Source organism: Callithrix jacchus, chromosome 17 (assembly GCF_049354715.1).
Source record: "Callithrix jacchus isolate 240 chromosome 17, calJac240_pri, whole genome shotgun sequence".
NCBI classification, from domain to species: domain Eukaryota; kingdom Metazoa; phylum Chordata; class Mammalia; order Primates; family Cebidae; genus Callithrix; species Callithrix jacchus.
In genome coordinates, this window is record NC_133518.1 from 59,781,732 (window position 1) to 59,803,639 (window position 21,908).

The window sequence follows — 21,908 nt, forward strand, 5'->3', positions numbered from 1 at the left end:
TTTTCATTGAATAGTCATGGCTTTGAATTTCAGTATGATGCCTTTCAGTTTTGGTACAGTATTCACCGTATATTCAGAGAGAGTTAACGAAAATCTATGTTGGTGCACATCCTTTGTGTCTCCTGTTGTTCTTGAACATGAATGAGAACTTACTGCAACGCAACATTTTCTTTTCCATGTGTTGATGTTAACTTGTTTTTATGGGCTTACAGAATTTTAAATGTAGTTAAATGATTTTTCTAAAGGTTCAAGGTTGGATCTTCTCTATCCACCAGGCTTTATCAGTCTTTAGTAGTACATAGAAAATAAATTATAGAAATTCTGATTTTAAAAACACTTTTTTCAAAGATTTCTGGGAACTAATCAAAAAATTAGAAAAAAAATTCTGCCTTATGGAAACATAGACTATCATCTTGCAACCTCTTGTCTTCGCTAAAATTTTATTTTAGCAAAGGCCAACCACAAGGATTCAAAGTTATGGGTAATGTGATTTTTTTTTCCTTGTATTTAACCGAAATGCTCTAAGTGTTTAGTTAAAGTATGAGAATGCTTACCTTGTTTGGCAAGGGAGAAAGAAGGTCACGGAACAAGCATCAGTCAGAACTGAATGAAAATAAATTTTTTTACTTTTTTTCTTTAATCAACACATTTCTTTTGATAAATAGTCATGGGACATGTGTTCTGTGAGTCACTACAATTCTTACTTGGCACTTGGAACAGTTGTGTTATAGGTTTATCATGACTCTGAACAGGAGGATATTACAAACAGGAGTAGAACATATAGAATACATAATTTTTCCTAATATTCCTCTTCCTTAGAGCCTTCAAACTTAAACCAAGATGAAAAAGATTTCCCCAAATTGAATACATTGCCTATGAATTATCCATGGAAGAGAGGAAAATAAGCAATCATTTTGATTCCACAAACCAAGTGAAGAATAAGGACATAAACCAATTTCCTGACACCACTGGCAATGTTACATTTACCTGGACAGTTTTGATATTGTCACAGAGAGAGGAGATAATGGCTAAGGATGATCCTAGAGTTGCTAAAGGAACCAGAGAACTTTCATCACATAAAAGTATCACTAGTGTCTTTCCTTTATTGAAACTGAAAAGTTCTTCTTAAAGAATTCCTGATAAAAATAAATATTAATATGTTCACAGCTGCAAGTTTAACTTAGTACAGTACCACAGACAAGATAAACTGTGCTATATTTTACATTTCTGAAACAATAATATTGAAAGCAGCTTCATTTTCTAGTGGGGGGAATTATTGGCTTATGGGGGATTTTATCACATGTCATATAGGGTGAGAAATTGATGTTGGAGCGATGTTATCACATGACTTAAAGCCGAAGACTGGCAAAAACAAACTATGTGAATTGCCTTAATTATTATTATTATTACATTTGTTAAGAAAAAAATAGTACTTTACTGGTATAGAAAGAATAGTTCTTTGGGTATTTAATGAAAACAAATATAACAATAACATATAGAATCATCATTCAACTATCATAATATAAAACAAAATAAAATCCCATCTCAAGTTTCCAAGCCCACCTGGGGATATGTAGAACCTCTGATGAAAGGTCTATTCAGTATGATTTGACAAGATGTAAAAAGCAAATTTGTTTACTGAACACATGGGCCAATAAGCTGGCACAAATTAGCATTCCGAGCATTTTGATTTCTGGTGCTCAAGTCAGATATACAGATAAAGATGGAACGGGAAAGTTTGACACCATGGTGGCATCACTGTGGCTGACCGATGATTCAGAATCTCACATCGATGTGACTAGTGATTATACTCAAGCCAGTGCTTTGCCCCCCAGCTTTGTTAGTTTTTGTAAAATCAAGTTCACCATGTCAACTGTACCTCCCTCCAATGCTTGTAGAAATGCTCTTTCAAATGAGGTATTCTCGTTAGCAGGTAAAACCTTATATGATCCTTTGCCAAAAGATTGATATTAGACAAAATTCTGGTTATACTTTTTAAGTCATAAGAATATGAGAGGAGAAAAATCACATGAATATTTTTCCTTTTTTTTTTTGCAGGGTCACAAACATGCAGAGCAAACCATAGTCTATTTTTAATTTCAAAATAGTGCTCACGTTTGTGAACATTAATGCCGAAGTTTTCAATAAATTTGGTAGTCAAAAGAATACTGCCTTCAACTTATAGTCACTAAATGCATGTGGATTAACTATTTTTAGATCTCTAAAGTAAAGTTCAACTTGGCTCATGTTAGTAAATAGACATACTTATCAGTCAATTTACTTGACACAGTCCGTTTGTAGTTCTATTGTGAAAAATAACCATTTAAAAAGAGCCAGACATCCAGTTTTTGTGAGAGCTGAATATTTCATCATACACTGGATAATATTAAATTTTCCCCAACTAACCACTCTTAGGAGTCAATTTAAAATTTATTGTAAAATTCCAGTGAATTAAATATTATTAGAAGAAATTACTGACTAAAGGTAAGTAAGGAGACCTTAGCTGAAACTGACATAAGATTTCAGCTGATGAAATAAATGAAAGAAACAATGACAAAAATTTATTCCCCAAATAAACAATGTTCTTTGCATATAGCTCCATGTGCAGATTTAAAAATATATTTTTAAAAACACTCCAACCTTTTTTCAAAATAAACAGACAGCTAATATAGCTACATATGATGTAGCTTTGGCATCAGGTCAGTTCCATTTTAAATATTTAGTAATATAAACACTGTAACTATAATTCACATTTTAAAACAATTTTATTGAAATTTATAGAACTATGGCTTAGATTTTGGATCTATTTTGAGTAGCAAATGACTTGCTTTTGCTAAATTCAGCTTTTTTTAAAAGCACATTTCTGTAATCAGTCATTATCCTTATTTTTATCAGAGAAAACCATCAAAATGTCAAGTGAATTGGCCCAGTTTCCTCATAGATAATTGGTAGTGAAGCCAACAACTGTGCTTACTGTTCTGTGATGCTCGATCTTGTGCCCAGAGCCCTTGGCCACAAGGCTTTTTCTCCGACATCCAGTACTTCCACACATTTTTCTATAATTCATTTGAAAACCAGATGACATCAAATGGAATTCTACTTACTATTTGATAAAAGTTAAACTTTCCAGGACCTCACGAACTTAATTTAGTTTTCGTCTCTGCTAATGTTAGCATAACGTCACAAGAGAGGTAAAGCATCTCCTGAAGGATCTTGATCCAATACTAGTTGCCCCTAGCCCTAGTGTCCCATACTGGAATTATGCAATAATGTATATTAACGTGGGTTGAGAAATGTCCAATAAAACCCACATTATTATTTTGGCTAATAAAATTCAACACACTTTCACTATGGCTTCAAAACTCTCTGATATCATCATTTCTCAATAGATTTATGTTGAACAATCGTATTACTGAGAAACTTTAAAAATAATAATTGTTATACTGGCAAAAATGCAATCTGGGTTTCCAATTAAGGCTCACTCTGCTAATTTTCCTTAATGTTGTTATACCATGTCCTGCAAACAACTTGGATTTGAGAAAGATTTTATAAAGGTTTGATTTCTGTACTCAAAGTCAGTAGCTGATGTGAAATGAGACAATTGCATTACCCAACTCAAACTGTTAGCATAATAATCTTGCTAGAGAGCATAGTACCTTACCATCATGTCTACTTCCCAACCCCTCCAATGCCCTAAAATAATTAAGATTCCCAAGTGTGAAATTGGAGTTCCTTTTCCTAAAGTAAAACCAACCTAATCATTGAGAATAAAATGATTTTACCATGGCTTTGTGAAAGGATGACAGGTACTAAGACTCCTATTTTTACAATTCTGTATGTGCATATGTGTATATATAAGCATTAACCTTAGAACATGTCACTGTACTACTACTTATTTTTAATTATACTTCTTTGCTCACAAATCATTTTAGCCCTACTATTTAAAAATTGCCTTTAGAGATGAGCTGCCAGTCTTGAAAATAACATGACCCCATCCTCTGCTGTCTTAGTTAACCAAAATTTAAGTTACTCTACCTGATCATACTTATTAATAATCAGATTTTACTTTATTTGACAAATACACTTTGGCAATTTCTAGAGCAACTTAGGCACCTAGGAAGGATGAGTTTCCATCACTGAGTTAAGGAAAGAGAAGACCCTAAAATTGAAGGCAATGTTCAGTCTTTTGACATCTGAATATTGATGACCCAACCAGAGAATTCTTTAAACTCTGTGACTCTTCATGACCTGCTTGAACTTCTAATAGAATAACACGTATGATATTTTTTCAGAGCAGAACCTGCCTTTCACCATCATTTGCATTCTGGTAAGCTGTAAGTCCATTCTTGGCAGGAACAACCTTTGGGCCACATGAGCATGACATGTCAACATATCCGTCCTTCACTGGACACCCTCATACCACTCAGAAATACTATGTAGACAATGGAGACTCCTATAGAAATGATCCATTTCATTTTCTGATAATAGCCTCTCTAGTTACTAAGTTACTGAAGCATACTGTACAAAAACACAAGAGATGCTCCAGGGATAAATCTCCCCATTTAGGAAAAAAATAAAAATAGAAAACAGCAAAAGTTAGGTAAAACTTTCACTTTTAGGACTCAGTTTAAATAATTTTTGTAACAGTGATAGGTATGCATAACTGATATAATTGTCTGTGGAAGAAATGGTCTTAATAAGATGACCATGCAAACTAAGGACGGACTTAGTTATGGCTTAGTCGGGACCCCTTCCTATTGAAGAGGGAAAGTGCAACAAAATAAATAAGGATGGTGTGTTTAAATTGCTGTTCCCTTCCACACCCCCACTGCCAGCTTTCTATTGGCCTTTTCAGGGTTGGTTTTGTTCAGAATTTATTACATTCTTGACTGGGAAAATAGAAATAGCATATCTTACGTGATGTTGGCATAAGTGGAGTCATAGTAAGTGAGTACTAAGTAAATTAGCAACTACTCCAATATTAGTTGGTGAAATGTAGATTCTGCTGAGCAGATGAATGACCTACCAGTGTGGTTTACACTGAGGATAGAAAGAAATACAGAATATTTTTCTGGACACATGCAAGTATGTGAGTAGCTGTATTGGTCACTCAAATAAAGAATTTTTATTCCTGAGAGGATAAAAGCACTGCTCCTCTAGTGCTGATATATTAAACCAGCTTAGCTGTTAATCACCATCATCTATTTTACCAAAGAAGAAATTAAGGGCAAGGCATGAGTTGACTATTTAAGTTACCCTGTTGGTCAGGGACAAAGTCTGCAATAAGCTCTGGCTTCTTTAAGGCTCCTCATTTCTTTCCCCACCACTTCATTCAGCTTTTGGGTGCACATAAAGTTATTAATACAATGTCATCCATGCTTACATATAGAAAGGTAATTTTTATATCAATTCAGATTTAAAGAAAGAGGCCTACCTACCACCTTAGTTATCTTTTAGATTTGTGATATGATTTTTTCAGAACAATTGAAATATTACACAGGTACAAAGACAAAGATGTTAACTTAAAATTTAATTGTAATAAGTGATATTTATTGCTCATGTCTTCTATGTGTTGGTTTGTGCCTTAGAAACTCAAATAGGCACAGCCACTTTGATTCCATTTTGAAACTTCTGCTGTCTTTTCATTGTTAGTCTTTTATGATTTCCTGCAATTTTCAAATACCTGTAAATACTCTCTTTGCTAACTAGTTTCTTTGCAATAAAATATGTAGGACCTTTAGAAAAAAAAACAGATTTCATCTTTGATGATAATGGCAGTGAATTACTGCAATAGATCAGCTGAAGCCCAATAGTACCTAAAGACAGAAATCCTTTCAAATGAGGCAGGAGTGATATAAATTGCAAAAAACCAACTATGTTTGCTTATGTGAATAAAACAAGTACTCTTCAAAGTTTAGGTCCAGTGAGAGGAGCAATTTATCATGTGTAATCGCCTGTTTTCTCATGAGAGAAATACAGTACCTCCCCAGTGACTGTTTCCCATTTGTCTGGATGATCTGGTTGAGGTGCAGCAGTGCTTTTTCCAGAGGCATTTGGCTCTTGCAATGCATTTATATTTGTTTCAAATGAATCAGAGCTGCTTTCTCCATCACTTTCCTTGCCATGGGTGTGATGCATGGAAGGGATGTATAACCATAAAGTCAGACCATCCTTGGGGATTTTTCACAGCACACTGCTGACCAATCTAAATTGTGGATCTTTATTCATGAAAAAAGTTCCCTAAGGGAAAAGAAACAGCTTTATGGGAGCCTGAACTATAATGGATGTTAATCTGGTGTTGATAAATATATGGAGTGTGGGGAAACAACTCACAGAGAATCCACTATAAGTTCTGTGGTTAGGCTTCATCCTTTATTAGGTAGTGAGTAAAAGACAACTGATGCTTACAACTCCAATTTAAAAGACCATTTAAACAAAAGTGGTTCCATAGTGAAGTGAGGCAGAAGGGATCCGGGTATTTTTGAGTTTCCTCATATGGCTGATGGAGAAAATATGGCTGATTTGTTTGTTCCCAGCAACTCATTAAAGTTAGTAATGCCTTGTGATCCAGGATCCCGTGTATCCCACAGGCCCTGATTTCTAGTGGACTGGCTTATTCATTCACTTTGGTGAAAATGGGGAAGAACAGCAAAAGCACAATTTAGTGAGATTGCATTAATTAACACTAAGTTCTCTAACAGAAAGTGAGGCTCTATCAGTTGTAAAGGTTGTTGGATAGGGATTCAGTATGATTATGGAAAATCAATATATTTGACATAGCAGAAAAGACAAACTAAAGTTCAAAATGGTTAGAAGCTGGTCACATGGGATACAGACAGAGCCCCAAACACCAAACTTGCTGGCAACTATCCACCTGGCTGAACTAGCAGGGTCTGTAGGTGAGAAAGAAAACACTTGCTAAAACCAGAGAATAGAAATGCTGGTAAATGAAAACACTTTCTAAAGCAAATTTTAATGATAATCAATATGTTTAACCAGAGAAGCATGGTTTGAAATTCTTTCTACCAGAATACTGATGGAACATATTGTCTTCCTTCCTTCCTTCCTTCCTTCCTTCCTTCCTTCCTTCCTTCCTTCCTTCCTTCCTTCCTTCCTTCCTTCCTTCCTTCCTTCTTTCCTCCTTCCTTCCTTCCTTTTTTGGTTGGTTGTTTAACAAAAGACATATAAAGCCAAATGCTTTAAAGATTGATTTATATGACAAATGTCTATAGCTAAATGGTAGAGAAGAACTCCAAAAACCATGTTTAATGTTGAGCACCAAGCACGCTATGGGTGTTCCTTAAATATAAAATGATAAATGCCAAATACCTATCTCTCAAATGGTATAAAGAATTGATTCTTTATACCTCTCCAAGGGTTACAACACTTTGAGAGCAGTTTCAGGAAGGCCACACACAATCCTTCCCTATATTTTTAAATAGTCTTTACAAAACCTTTTCAAAAATAGTTTTTTTTCTTTAAACCTAAATTATATATGTTTGGCCATTATTCTGAGTGTCATTATTTCTAGTAATGCAACAGACTGGCTGCATCAAACCCCACCATATTGATAGGTATGTGTTAGCTTTCTATGGGAAAAAGCAAATAGCCTTTATCACAAATTAAAGGCACAGCTATTTTTATGCCGTTTGTTACCAATTAAATGATAACATGTAACACTGGATGGTTATATAATTATTTTATATAGATTTTCTTTTTATAAGTTATTCTCTTAATCTTTCTAACATATATACAATATACATATATTTATATATACCCCTGATAAATCTTGTTTTAAAGGTAAAACGTGAACTTCTTTCAGCCTGATGGCGAATGTCAAAGGCTGTCAGTATTTCACAGCTCCACTGGAGAAATAATTGTTAGGTGGAACTTACCGATAGTTTTTAACACTATGTCACTGGTGTGCAATTAACTCAGATTCATATTTCCTGTTGTTAAGATTTAAATATATATTAACTGTTTATATCATGTCAGCAGGAAATCTAAAGAAACAAGAAAAACCCATAAAAATAGCTAATGCTTAATTCTACCATCATACTTAAAGCAGAAACCTTTGCCTAAGAAACAACCCTACTGGTGTGAGACAAAGGGGATACTGCAGAGGTGCAATATTCCCTGTTTTTATTGGATATGTACTAACATGAAAGATCTTGACTTTGCATTATCATTCTAGATTATAATCCTTCATCCTTGAAACAGAAGAGTTGTACTGATTTCTTTCTTAACACCCATGATGCATGGGTTTATTTGTTTTCAGATGTAGATTCATTATAAACAGCTTCCCTGTTTCCAGCAATATATCTTCAGGGTAGGAAGTTAGTATTTTGTAGGAAATCACCTTTATTAATGCCTCCCCATCTCTAAGTTCAGCTCTGTTATATCTTTATATAGGAGGGGAGAATGCTGACCAGGGAGACCTCCATGACACCATCGGATGTATGTTTGTTTTTTGACTGCTTATTGGTATGAAATAGTTGTTCATTCTACCTTTGCAATTCTTTAAAACCTAGTGGCATAGATTGAGACACAGCACTATTGTTTTACAAGACATCTACTGTATCTACTTTTGTTGGGGTAAATACCCAGTAATTGCTGTCATAGCAAGAAGACCAGCATGGGTAGTACTATTCACAGTGTTGCTTTTGTTTTTTTTGTTTTTTTCCTTTTTTGTATTATTTTAATCTACAGAGTAAATTATTGTATATACATTGGAACCAGTTAATGCCCTTAGACAATGTATAGTTGTTTCATAAAGCAGGAAAGACAATGCAGAGGGAAATAGTGCCCAAAAGCACAGTCACAGAGGCTTCAGAAGTTCTAGATACCACTACAAATCAATGCTGGAGATCACTTCTAAAACAATCAACATTCAAGAGGAATGCTTTAATTTGGAGAAAATATCACTCCCTCCCTCCCTCCCTCCCCACCTCCCCCCTTTTTTGTAACCTTTTCAATTCACTATCAAAAGTCCTGGCTCTTCAGATATACTTTAAACTATAAATAAACGCTGCATAGTTCTCTTTTGTTTTGTTTTGTTTTTTGTGAAATTATTGCAGTACAATTACTCCTATTTGGAATTTAGTAAGGAGCAAACAGCACAGGAGTATGGGCGGTCCGAATGGGTCCAGGAGCTGGCCGCAGGAGTGCTGGAGGAAGCGCAGAAGTCTGGAACAGTGTTGCTGCTGGAGCAGTTCGAAGACTGAAGGGGGAACTCACTGCCACTGCTGCTGCAGCTGCTGCAGCGGCCAGAGGATTTGGTAGAATTCGCGGAGCCAATGGCTTTGAAGGTTCTTTTGAAAATACTAATTTTACCTGCAAGGGAGAAAAAATATTGTAAAAGAACAACAGTTTTGGAATTTGTACTTAAAACCCAAAATGGTAGGGAGCTTTTAAATTATAGCGGTAAACAACTATAAAGAAAAAAGCTTCACACTTGCGAACTGATAACAAAGAAAATGGGAAGTATAGAACATTTTCCCTTTGGAAGAGTTGGAAGATACTTGAAAATGGCCAACCAGGTATGCTGAAAATTTCTTCAGAAAAGTACTCAGCAACCTTATTTTATTTTATGCTTGTTGAAAATTACACTTTAAGAGGAAAGTATTCATCATGAGAAAATGTAGAATTTTTTATCACCCTTTACATATACATTAACTGTTGAAGAGCATGTATTTTTAAAGAGATTTTTAATGCTGTCAACTGCCATTCATCTATCCAAGTGTGTAACCTGGGTTACATAGAGAATGTTGTTTCCAATTGCATGAGGTACTATTCAAAAGAAATGAAAATAACAAAACTCCACATTCAATAAAGAGTTAAAAACAAAAACAAAAAACTTGTCTTTCCTAAATTTTGACATGTTCCACTTTTTCTTTGTGTAAATGGCAACCACATTTTCTCAATCCTTCTCCACAAAACCTAGTAATATCAATAATATACCTGTTCTGCCTGAGAGAATGTTCCCATTTGTGGGGTCATTAACATAGTGATAGTTAAGAAGGAGGGTTTGTATGCTAATAACAACACAATTTTGACTAGTCTGTTCATTTAAGAACCATTCACTTGCTTGTCAAAATCTGCATCTATGCTGGACAGAGATAGCCTTCAGCGTTATGACTAGTGGTGCTAAATTATAACCACTGTGCAGAATTCTTCACCTCCCAATCGCAGCTAAAATTGTGTCTTTATGGGAGAGTAAAATAACTTTACTTTTTATGTGTTTATTTTAAATTCAAGTTTACATATACATGTTTGTTATATAGGTAAACTCGGGTCATAGGGGTTTGTTGTACAGATTATTTCATCCCCAAAAATTGAGGAGGAACTTCTCCCGAACTTATCCTATGAGGCCAGCATCATCTTTATACCAAAACCTGGCAGAGACACAACAAAAAGGAAAACTTCAGGCCAATATCCTTGATGAACATCATCGCAAAACTCAACAAGATACTGGCAAACAAAATCCAGCAGCAGCAGCACATCAAAAAGCTTATCTGCCACAATGAATTAGGCTTTATCTCTGGGATGAGAGGTTGGTTCGACATACACAAATCAGTACATGTGATTCATCACATAAACAGAGCTAAAGACAAAAACGTGAGATTATCTCAATGGATGCAGAAAAGGCTTTCATTAAAATTCAACACCCCTTCATGATAAAACTCTCAATAAACTAGGTATTGAGGGAAAATATCTCAAAATAATAAGAGCTATGTATGACAAGCCCACAGTCAATCTCAAAATAATAAGAGCCATGTATGACAAACCCACAGCCAACATCATATTGAATGGGAAAAAGCCGAAAGCATTACCCTTGAAAATTGACACAAGACAAGGTACCCTCTCTCACCACTTCCATTCAACATAGTACTGAAAGACCTGGCCAGGAAAATCAGGCAAGAGAAGAACACAAAGGGCATCCAGATAGGAAAGAGGAGGTCAAACTCTCCCTGTTTGCAGATAAAGTAATCCTATATCTAGAAAAATCCACAGTCTTGGCCCCGAAGATCCTTAAGCTCATAAACAACTTCAGCAAAGTTTCGGGATAAAAAATTAAAACAACTTCATTTGAACAAAAATGGGCAATGTTACTAAACTAACAGGTCAGCTTGTACTGGGGTCTCTCAAAAGATAATTGCAGTTTTCTTTTAGTTATGTTTTCATGTGTTGGCAGCACACAGCAGCACCAAACAGTAATAAGATCTACTTTGAATAAATGTTTCAAAATGCACAATTCAGCTTATATTTTAGCTCAGTTGTTCTCGCATGTTCATCAGTATTAATCTACAATATCAGGAGGTTTCACAGATTTCCTCTAAAGTCCTACCAAAACATCCAGGTCAGGACATTATAATAGCATACTTAACTAATATTAAAAGCTTATTTGTAGTCATGGGGAGAGGAAATTCCTACAAAATATTTCCTTGGGTTTTTGTGGAGTGTCCTTGAATGACTAATAAAATAAAATAACCTACATCTTTGAGACTGTTATTCAAAATCCAAAATTGTTGAGGGTATAACAATACCAATATTTTGCTTTTAAACATATTAAAAAGATATACAAGAATTTGTTTTTCGCTGACCTTCTTTCCAAAAGTACATACATAAGTCAAGACCAGATTTCATGGGATTGCTTACTTGACTCAAAAGAGTTTGGCTAATGAGAACACATGGACACAGGGAGGGGAACATCACACACTGGGGCTTGTCGCAGGGTGGGGGTGTTGGGGGCTAGAGAAGAGGGATAACAGGAGGTGGGGGATAGGGGAGGGATAGCATTAGGAGGAATAGCTAATGTAGATGACAGGGTGATGGATGCAGCAAACCACCATGGCACGTGTATACCTATGTAACAAACCTGCATGTTCTTCACATGTCCCTCAGAACTTAAAGTATAATTTAAAAAAAAATTGGCTTTTCTCTTTTCCCTCTGACCTATGATAAACCTGAGCTCAACTCAAAAAGGTAAAAGGTACTTGGCTGTGGTTAAATGTGGCAGAATGTCAGAAGAAATCAAGAAACCAATAATTCCATTTGGGAATAGAGGTTGTATTCTTGCAAAGTGACACTCACCCCCAGTGGATGTGCTGTTTTCTGTAGTTTGTTGTAAGGACTGTATTTAGGTTTCGGGGGCTTCCCAGCAGCTCTGTCTTTGTGCCTTCTACTGCTAATGTGCTATTAAAAGTAATTAAAAATGACAGTTTTTAAAAAGTTATCTGTAAAAAAAACCTCTCACAAATATTGCTTTAACCCGGGGAAGGATACTGATTATTTCATGCAAGTTTCAGAAAGACAAAAATAAAAGATCATGCACTTTGGTCCTGGGATTCCGATGCCTTGAGGATATATATTTTATGCTCTCCAATATATGTTTTTGCTATCCATTTTAGTATATTTTTAAACAAATAAAAGTGTCTTTTTTTCCTAGCTTTTCTTCTTAACACTGCACACATCTCTTTTTTTAGAAAAGCATTTACAAAGGAAAGTAATGTCTAAAGGAATTTTACATGCAAATAAACAAAGATGCCCAAGAAGGAGTGAATGTATTTCCATACTAATGTTTATCCTCACATTTGTACAGCCAAATGTCAAACCCTTAAATTCTAAAGATAAATAACTAAGGTGCATAAAATCAGCAAAATATCATACATATATTAAAAAAAAAACAAAATACAACATGAGGGCTGGACCTTTAGTTGGCAATGTATAAATGATCTCTTTGGAAAGCTGTTCATAGTAAAAATGAATACAACATGATTAGTCATCCCTTTAGCAGGTGGCTGCAAGAGCTAAACATACAGCACAGCACCATATAATAAAACACATAAAAGAATAGCACAGTGTAAAATTAGTTGTAGCACGTAAATAAAAATGGAATACTGCAAGTTGACCTTTAAAGAAAATCAACACTTTTGAGTGGAAAGTCTGGTGGAGAAAAGATCTGATATCCCTTCTCCACCCACTCTTCATATACAAGAATAGTAAAAACTCACTGCCAACAATTTCCGAAAGGTTGCAGAATTCATTACGTTCCAGTACTTCCTCAAGCAACTAAATAAGCATAAATAAATCAGGACAGTGAATAGAAGTGAGTTAAATGGAGAAATGGATGAATAGACAGGTGGACGGGACAGAAAGACAGAAACAAAAAGGAGAAAAGCACACACATCCTGCTTATAAGGGTGTCCCCTGTTGGTTTTCATTCCGAGAATACGTGCTGCTTACCTGCTTAAGTTGTGTTTCCGAGTTGACGTGCACATCACAGATTTCACAGTGAAATGTTTTGTTTTGGAGGCCTGTGTTTCCTTTATTAACAGGTCCTTTGCCTTTCACTCCTGCCCTAGGAAAGGCTTTGATAGTGCCACTTCCATTCCGGGCTTCTAGCATGGTTTTGTGCTTAGTACCTGTCAAGAATATTGAAAGGAAGGAAGAAAGGGAGGGAGGAAAGAAGGGAGGGAGAGAAAGATGTAGGATGGGAGGGAAAAAATCTTGGCTAGTATATACCTTCAAGAAACAGTACAATAACAAAATTTGATGCCTTATTTTAGCGTGCTTTTCCCAGCATTATGGTAGACGTATATACATGATACAGCGAGCTTTCATCACTTTATATAATGTTGTTAAATTATTCATTTTTTTTTCTAATGCTCCACATTGCAAACAAGCACCGTCAATATAGGAACTAAACTTTAGAGTCCTGAGGGGAAATTAAATGGGTATGACTTTATTTCATTTCCTCTTGATACTAACAAGACATAAATGATACCTGATGAGGAAGAGTCATTTAGTTGCTAAAGGTATAGTTGGAGGTGATGTGTAACAAGTGTAATTAGTACAAACGTGTGTTTACAGAAGTGGCACTAATTAAATACCCATTTTCTAAACAGAATACAAACAAGCTTTCTTGGCTATGTATTTTAGGTTTAAAGAGAGAGTAATAGTATAAAGATCTTAATGATTTTGAAAAACAAATCCATATTAGAATAATAAAGCCCACACTGGTGGGCTATATAAACAAAGGACCAAGAAGATGAGGGGTGGATTTGTAGTCCAAAAATATACACGATAGATAACTGCTTCTTTTTAATAAATAGATGACATCTTCAGGTCTTCACTCATCATTCATATAACTCAAATTGTCAACAGTTAACACTTGTGGGTTTTTTTCTTGAGATCGCTGTAGTTACATACTGTTCATAATGGCAATTTTCTCTCAACATTTTGCTCAATATTTCCTTTTCCTTAGAGTTGATAAGTATTCTTTTTTTTTTGTTTAACTTGGTAATGTGTTTTTTGTCTGTGATATTTTCTTTTATAATCACTTGTGTTCTTTCTGCCTTTCTGATTTAGAGATATTTGGTAGTAGTTTCTGCTTCCTACTTGTGTGTATTAGACTGTTCTGCAACCATTAAAGAAATTATTCTTAACTTCTGAGTTACAGGCCAGCTTTTCAGAACCACTAAATATTAATGAGGAAAACATGTTGTGAAGGGCACTCGAGGTCACTGCAGGTCACATTATATTAAGTAAGGGACAATAAATAAATTAAACAGGTTTCTAGGCGCATGTTTCCTTTCTTCAAAATGATTACGTTTTACTATATCCAATATAAAAATTATTCATATTTACAACCTAGATTGCCTATTACAACGTCCATATTCATATCTATTCTTATTAAAAAGTTCATATTTCAATACATTAGAGAAAGGAAAAAGTCAATATCTCACAGGAAGATTGGAGGAATTGAAAGGTGGAGCCAGAGAACCGCTCCAGTGTAAAGACTGTGATGCTTCACAGGGGCTTATTTGTGGTCACCTCCTTTGCAATATAGTGAGCACAGACGCTCTCCACTACAGATGCAAATGACATAAGGAGGAGCTGAAGATGGCATAATTGGGAGGAGGGCAAAGAAATAAAAAGTCCTAAGGAACAAGGAACCAATATGTAGTTGATTATGAAAACTTCTTTATCCTAACATGATTTTATACCATTTTTTTTTTCTATGCAGCTTCTTCAGTGACACTGAGAAGCATTAGTAGGGCGAGTTTAGTTGATGAGTGCCTAAGAAGTCAGAAGGAGATTGACTCTCACCCGGATTCTCTGGAGGATTCCAAATTCACTGTTGGTTAATGTTTTCTGTGATTTGTAGCTGGTGTTTTCGAGGTGGAAGCTGAATGGGTCCAAATTCTATTTTAACCTATTCAATAATATTTAAGTAGTCTATGTTGACTGGGAATGTAAAAAGCCAGGCACAGGTAGCTTGTTTCAGCATTGAGTATTAGGTGTTTGGGAAATAATGGAAAATTTAAGAGACTTGGCCCCAGTAGTAGGGCTTAGCAATAGCAGGCAAAGATTCAGAAAATATGGTGCTTCTCAGAATATCTTTGGCAAGCTAAGACCCATCTATGTCATGTTTCTAGAGGAAGAATAGAAGTGGGACATATGTGAACATTTTGGAACTATCCATCTTTTCAGAAAGTCATTGGGCTGTTAGAATTATTATTTAAGTATAGTCTGTCCATAGAAGCTAGAAAAGATAGGACAATTAAATATGCCCATCCCCTCATATCTTATAAACACACACATGCACACACATGGACATTCACACATACACAGGTGTGCATATGATTAAAACTGTGGCAACATTAGGAAGGGAACTTCAACTAATAGCTTTGACTCTAGGGTTACTATTCAATATTAAACGAGGCAGAACTTTTATGCAGTATAACCGCATACATTTAGTAACACATTGCCAGTCATCATTAAATAATTATTAGATAGTTTTATAAGATCTTACAGCTTGAGTAGGCAGTAAGGGTAGCTGTATTTCCTCCCAATACAGCTAAAATTTAGTAAAATGTACTCTTAGTTATAAAGCATTTAAATCTATGAGAGAAAACATGTATTAATAATATAAACATAATTACTATTCTATGAGAAGAACCGGTTTGTATTAAACCTGTAATACATTTCAGATACTGTGCTAAATGTTTTACCTTCTCACTACTACTACTGCACTATATCCCTTCCTTTGAGGCTCAGAGACTCTGAAAGGAGCTGAATGGACTAGATTTTCCCTATCACTTGTAAAAGGCAGGCACTGACAAATACCTTCACTTGAAGCTTCATAATTTCTGAAAAGTGAAATCATATTCCAACCACAGTTTATATTAAGCAAAGTATAAGGCTCCAAGAAATCCTACCTTTTTTTTTTTTTTTTTTTTTTTGCTTTCTGCTTGTTTAGTTTGGAATATTTTGGGGAAAGATACATATTACTCTTATATCTATAAAAATAAAGTTAATATGGGGGCAAGGGGCTGGCCTTCCCTTTCATTTCTCATCATCTTTACAATTCCTCGTTTTAGTTGGCTTTCAAGTTTGGTACTGGCATAAAGGAAAGATAGCAAAACAAGAAAACTGGCAAATGATTTTAAAATAAATAAATCACACTTTAGAAATAATTGATTAGGTCATAAGAGAAATTGAAAAAATTTTAAGGAAAAAAACTCGAATTCCACAAACTAGAGCTATATCAAAATATTAATATTAGTTATCATGTACCAGTCTCTTATCTGCTATTTGTATATATGCATTTTAAAAAGTTAAGATAAGTTAGCTAAAGTGGCTTTGTATAAAATCTCTGTGAAATTATATATATATATATGTGTATATATATATATATATACTTTTAGAAATGCACATGATTTTTAATGATAGCATAGACTTGTAATACATAGAGATGATATATTTAACCATTGTCTAATATTAGACATTTGTATTATTTCCTTTTACTTCCCTATATAATTATATTGTAATGAGCATCCTACTCATTAAATCTTTTATCACAGTTTTGATTGTTTCCTTAGGATAGCTTTTCATAAGTGGTATTATAGGGACAAAGAATATAACTATTTTTAAGTTCTCTCGATTCAAACTGCCAAATTATTTTCTAAAAATTACAAAGAAAGTTTCAGAGGGATTTACTCTGGGAAAGACTAGTTGATATAGTGTGAAAAATTTTCTCCTCTCTAAAATAAATTTGAATGTCTTTAAGTTTAGTTTTTCAGAAGGCTCATTAAATACTATTTAATAGCATTTGACTAAATCCTTAACAAACTCATGCAATTGCCAGCAATAATTTAGTTACCATCATACGGACAAGTTCAGTGATTCAGCTTACAGATAAATGGCCAATAAGTGGGCAGTCTCTATACAAACAGCAAAATGCAAAAGTTTTTTTTTTTTTTTTTTTTTTGGTAAGGCATTTGTTTATGATATTCAGTATAGTAGCATTATAACTGTTGGGTGTACTAAGGAAGGAAAGCTCTCTCAAATCTACCTGGAATGTGTAATTAGTATCAAATGCCTCCATGTGTTCTTTTTAAACCTCTAAATATCAAATTAACCTTTTATTATCTTGACCTCCTACACAGTATGCATTGTCCATGTTAATTTTTTCCTAAAGAAAAAAAACTATGGTTTACATTATCAGAATATCAATACACATTAAGCACCTGGAATGACATCTAGGTATCAGGTGACCAAATATCCACCCATTTAAGGAAAAAAAATATATATGTCATTTCTATTAGTTCTTTGGTTGAAAGTCCAATTTGCAAAGGTGAAAATAGAGACAAAGGAAACAAGAAATCTAAAACAGAGGAAAAAAATAGCCATGCTTTTTTCCAGAAATTGCCCTGGAGTGAAAGCTCTGAGGTCATTATGGGGCAGGAGCCAAGCTGCACAATGGACCCTATGACAAAAGGAGACCCAGGGGAGAGCTCTGCAGGCTGAGGGACCCAGTGGGGAGAACACATGGTTTATCTGATAGTGGAGACAAATGTGCGAAATCAATATAGCAACAAGCCTTGAAATTCCAGCATATGAAAAGAAATACCAAACATCCAGAAAGCTTTTTTTAAAAAAATCATAATGCCCTGAAAGTCTGACTGTAGAAAACACTAAGGCTCTCCTGTGCTTCTGTAGGCACACACTGAAAAATCTTTATATGCACCCGTTTCTTCTCTTTAAAAACAAGGTCCTCCCTTAAGGCCCTGGAAAATACCACATTGTGTTTATATCTACTCCCCAAGAAAGCCTAGCGAAAAGGTCTTAACCTTATTAACATACAACAATTAATGTATGGACAAATTAATCACAGTGCCAGTGTACAACGGCAACACAGTTGTGTCTTATTTATAAAAGCAGTGCGTTTGTTTGCTTTTAGTGTAAAGTAGTTTTTTTTTTTAATTTTGTTAATGAAAGCAACAGATACTCTTGGTAGAAAGTTCAAAGAGAACAAAAATATGTAAAGTAAAAAGCAAAAGCCTGCCCACCTATCAACTTTAAGCTCCAAGTCCTCAGTAGTAACACATTTTCACATGTAAACTTTCAGAAACGTTTTAAATATCAGTGATTTTATATGGGGCATAGACAGGAAAAATGACAAAGGTTGAACATTCCACTGTTTTGCACATTAAACCTCTTTTAACAGGATGGTCATATACAACAACATAGAAGATGTATCTTGACACATTTCTGAAGTCACTCATTCTGGCTGTTAATCAGTGAGAAGTCATCAAATGTGAAGTCAGTAAACCCTAAATGCTCACAGCGATGTAAAAATTCTTTTTATTAGGTAATATACCTCAAATCATTTATTACCACAACCCCCCAAACATATTATTTGTGAATTATAGCTCTAATACCTAGAAACTTCTTTGATGATAAAAATATTCTATAGCTATACGAATGTATGGCTAATATGGTAGCCATTAGCCATGTGTAGTTTTTAACCACTTGAAATGAGGGCATTGCAACAGAGAAATAGGACTGCCAATTAATTTCAATTTAAATAGCCCCCTGAGGCTAGCAGCTGCCATTTTACATAGCATAGCTCTAATGTTTAAATATGCTCTGTATGGCCATGTGGAGCACAGAGAGGTATGAGGCTAATGTTTTCTTAGTCACTTGTAGAAAGTTTAAAGAGGTTACAACAGAAGACTGTAATAAAAAAGTCTCTATCTTTATTTTCAATTAAAGTGAAGCCTTATCATTACCCTAGAAGATGCTGAATAGAAGTGGCAAACAATGTTTGGGCCTTAATAGCAATAAGGTCATGAACACTGACCACAGCTGAATGGCTTAAATGAGATTTTCACATGAAACAAGTATGTATTTCATTTCTGAACACAGAGTCACTTTTAGCCATGGACTTCTTGGTCTTGCTCATGTTGTATTTTCAGTGTCTAACACATAGTAGATAACCAAGGAAAACTAACCGAGTTATTAGATGTCAATACAGATTGATAAACAAATACATTTGTGAAAAGAAAGTTATGAGCTCAGCCTCTAGAATTGTGTGGGTCAGATTTTGCCTCCATTAGCTGAGTGAGGTTAGGTTTCTTTTGCTTCAATATCCTCATTTATTTTTAAAAAAGGAAATTATCTGCTCTATTGAAGTGTTGTATTAAATGCATTTATTATTTTAAGGATTATTCTTGACACTGATCTGCTCAATACATTTTAATCAATCTTCCCATTCTTTTTTACATTGTTGCTTTTGTTAAGGCAAAATTTTAGAACTCTCTAAGCATTTTAAAATTTAGTAAAGTCTGTCATTTGATAACTATCTTTTCTGCATAGTGAAACTTGGTGAGGGGATAGAATAGGCTCTGTCTAGAGATATAAAACAAAAACCAGAATGTATTTAGCAAAAATTATTCAATGTTACTGCTTCAAGTCATTACCAGAAAAATCTGCCCAAATTAGTAATGAGCTTTAACTATAAAGGATCTCAAAGGTATTTTTTCCCCTCAAATTATAGAGAGAAAATAAAAATTAGACAAATAAAGCATTACCTACTAGGATATTTGGGGAAAATTTTTTAAAAGAAAAAGACAAAATAAACTTTTTGTGGTATTTGTATCTATAGCATACAAGTTGGGGGAAGGGCTTCCAAATGTCTTTAAGACTATGTCGTCTTAAGATGTTTAAAATAATTCTTGAACTGTGCTGTAAACACCAGTCAAAAGGTAGCTCAAAAGAGGTACTTCCCTTTCCAAATTAAAAAAATAAATAAATAAAGGCAGGAATGCCTCCGTTCAAAGCCTGTATTCCAAACTTATGGAATACATAAGAATTGTGAAAGAAGAGTATCTTTATGTACCCCCCTGTTGTTTTTTATTTTTATACATATCAATTAATTGAAACTTCAAATGGTTACATACTAGTGAAAAATCCAAAGGGAAAGCAAATGAAATAACACAATTGACCCTCAAATAATGCCAGCAGCAGCTGAGGTCATACTAATAATCATGACATAATATTTGATCCTGAACTATGTCAATATGGCTTCTTAACTCCATTAGTAACAGAGAAAGAGAAAGAGAGATGGAGAGACAGATATAGACATAAAAGCTCAGAGATGACAACTGGCTTGTCCAGGTCCAGAGGGAACTGTTCTCTGCATATCTGAGGGTAAAACTTAAGTCTTATCACTTCTAGTCTGTTCTGCTATCCCATACCACTGATAGTGTTTAATGAAAGTTGCATTCCCAAAATTTGCCTGTGGTATTTGTTTAGAATTAAGAATGAATTTTCTAAGATTGGAAAAACATGTTTTGGAAGATCATTGACTGTCCCCTCAGATGCACAGTTTTACGCTTAATGCTACAGATCCTATTTTAGGTATATAATGTGTTTCTAAAGGGGAAAAACAAGAAAAACACTTATAACTATGATTTGGATGCAAGGGAAACATCTCCCCACCCTGCAGCCTGGCTGCTTCACATCAGAATTGGTTTTCACACCTGGTTCCCTGAAAATACAGTCCACTCTTAACACTAGCTTTCTGGTACCTGGCTCTGAAAGAAAGCAGAGAAACGTTTTGAAGTACTAGGAGAGGGGCAGGGCTAAGTCTAGGAGAGAGTAGAGTTGTAAAGGTGGGGCATTGATTTCTGTCTTCTCCAAATACAGACCATGGGAGGGGGTATATTTGAACACAATTTAGAAAACAACAATTAAATGGACTCAATGGCCTAGGCAATCTACTTTCTACCAGCACTGTGATCTGGTAACTCTGAATAACATCAGTGATAAAGGACTACTCCCTAAAAAATATTTTCTTAGTCTATATTTTAAACAATCGATGTGGTCATCATTAAGATTTAGTGTGTATTAAATTAGCAGCTTTTCATTGCTTATAATAGATACCACATGAGCTCAGGACACACACAAATTCAGTAACAAGTTTTTGTATCATTAGTAAGTTCATAAAAGTTCCAAATGCTTTGAGCTCACTAAGGGCACAGTTCAAACATTACATTATAAATTAACAATGACAGCACAGTGATTATAAATATGAAGAAATAGAACTGGATTTAATTGTATCATTTTATGTGACCAATAGAAGTTTTTGTTTAACACAATGAAACGGAGTGCAGACCAGAAAGTCTAACAGTTTCATTTGGTCAGCCCCAATTGTCCAACTTGGTAACTGGCTACATGATGCATTCTGTTTGACCTGCATTCCCTTCCCTCTTTCTTTTAACCACTCCCTTAACTTCCTTCACCTCCCTAAGAAACTATTTGCCCTCAAAGCCTTGTCTCCAGCTCTGATATTGAGGGAGTCCAAACTAAAACACACCACAATGATCATAGGGCAAATCCTACAACTGTGGCTCTATTCCTGTAAGAAGAGCAGATACCTCTAGATTTTCTCTTCTTTATTTTGTCCCCTGGACTTCCTCATGCCGCACCCTAGGGAGACGCTATGGAGGCAGCCAGTATGCATGTGCCAGTTGTTCAGCGCAGGTAAGATCGCATTCACATTTATACACAGCTACAGGAAATCCTAGACGTGGTGAGCCTCCTAACACTGTTCCAGT

General features: G+C 34.9%; 1 protein-coding gene across 5 annotated transcripts in view; it reads right to left on the reverse strand.

Moving 5' to 3' along the window:
• Positions 1-604: 604 nt before the first annotated feature.
• ZNF385D (zinc finger protein 385D) overlaps positions 605-21,908 on the reverse strand; it is a 940,329-nt gene continuing 919,025 nt past the window's right edge. For 4 of the 5 annotated variants that reach the window (XM_078354399.1, XM_008983901.4, XM_002759647.6 and 1 more), the window contains 3 exons: positions 13,246-13,424; positions 12,094-12,195; positions 605-9,333 (listed from right to left, as the gene is read on the reverse strand). In XM_078354399.1, the coding sequence (XP_078210525.1) occupies positions 9,100-9,333; positions 12,094-12,195; positions 13,246-13,424 (515 nt within the window). In that variant the 3' untranslated portion in view covers positions 605-9,099. The remainder of the gene's footprint in view (positions 9,334-12,093; positions 12,196-13,245; positions 13,425-21,908) is intronic. The other variant, XM_078354398.1, reaches the window with a different exon arrangement.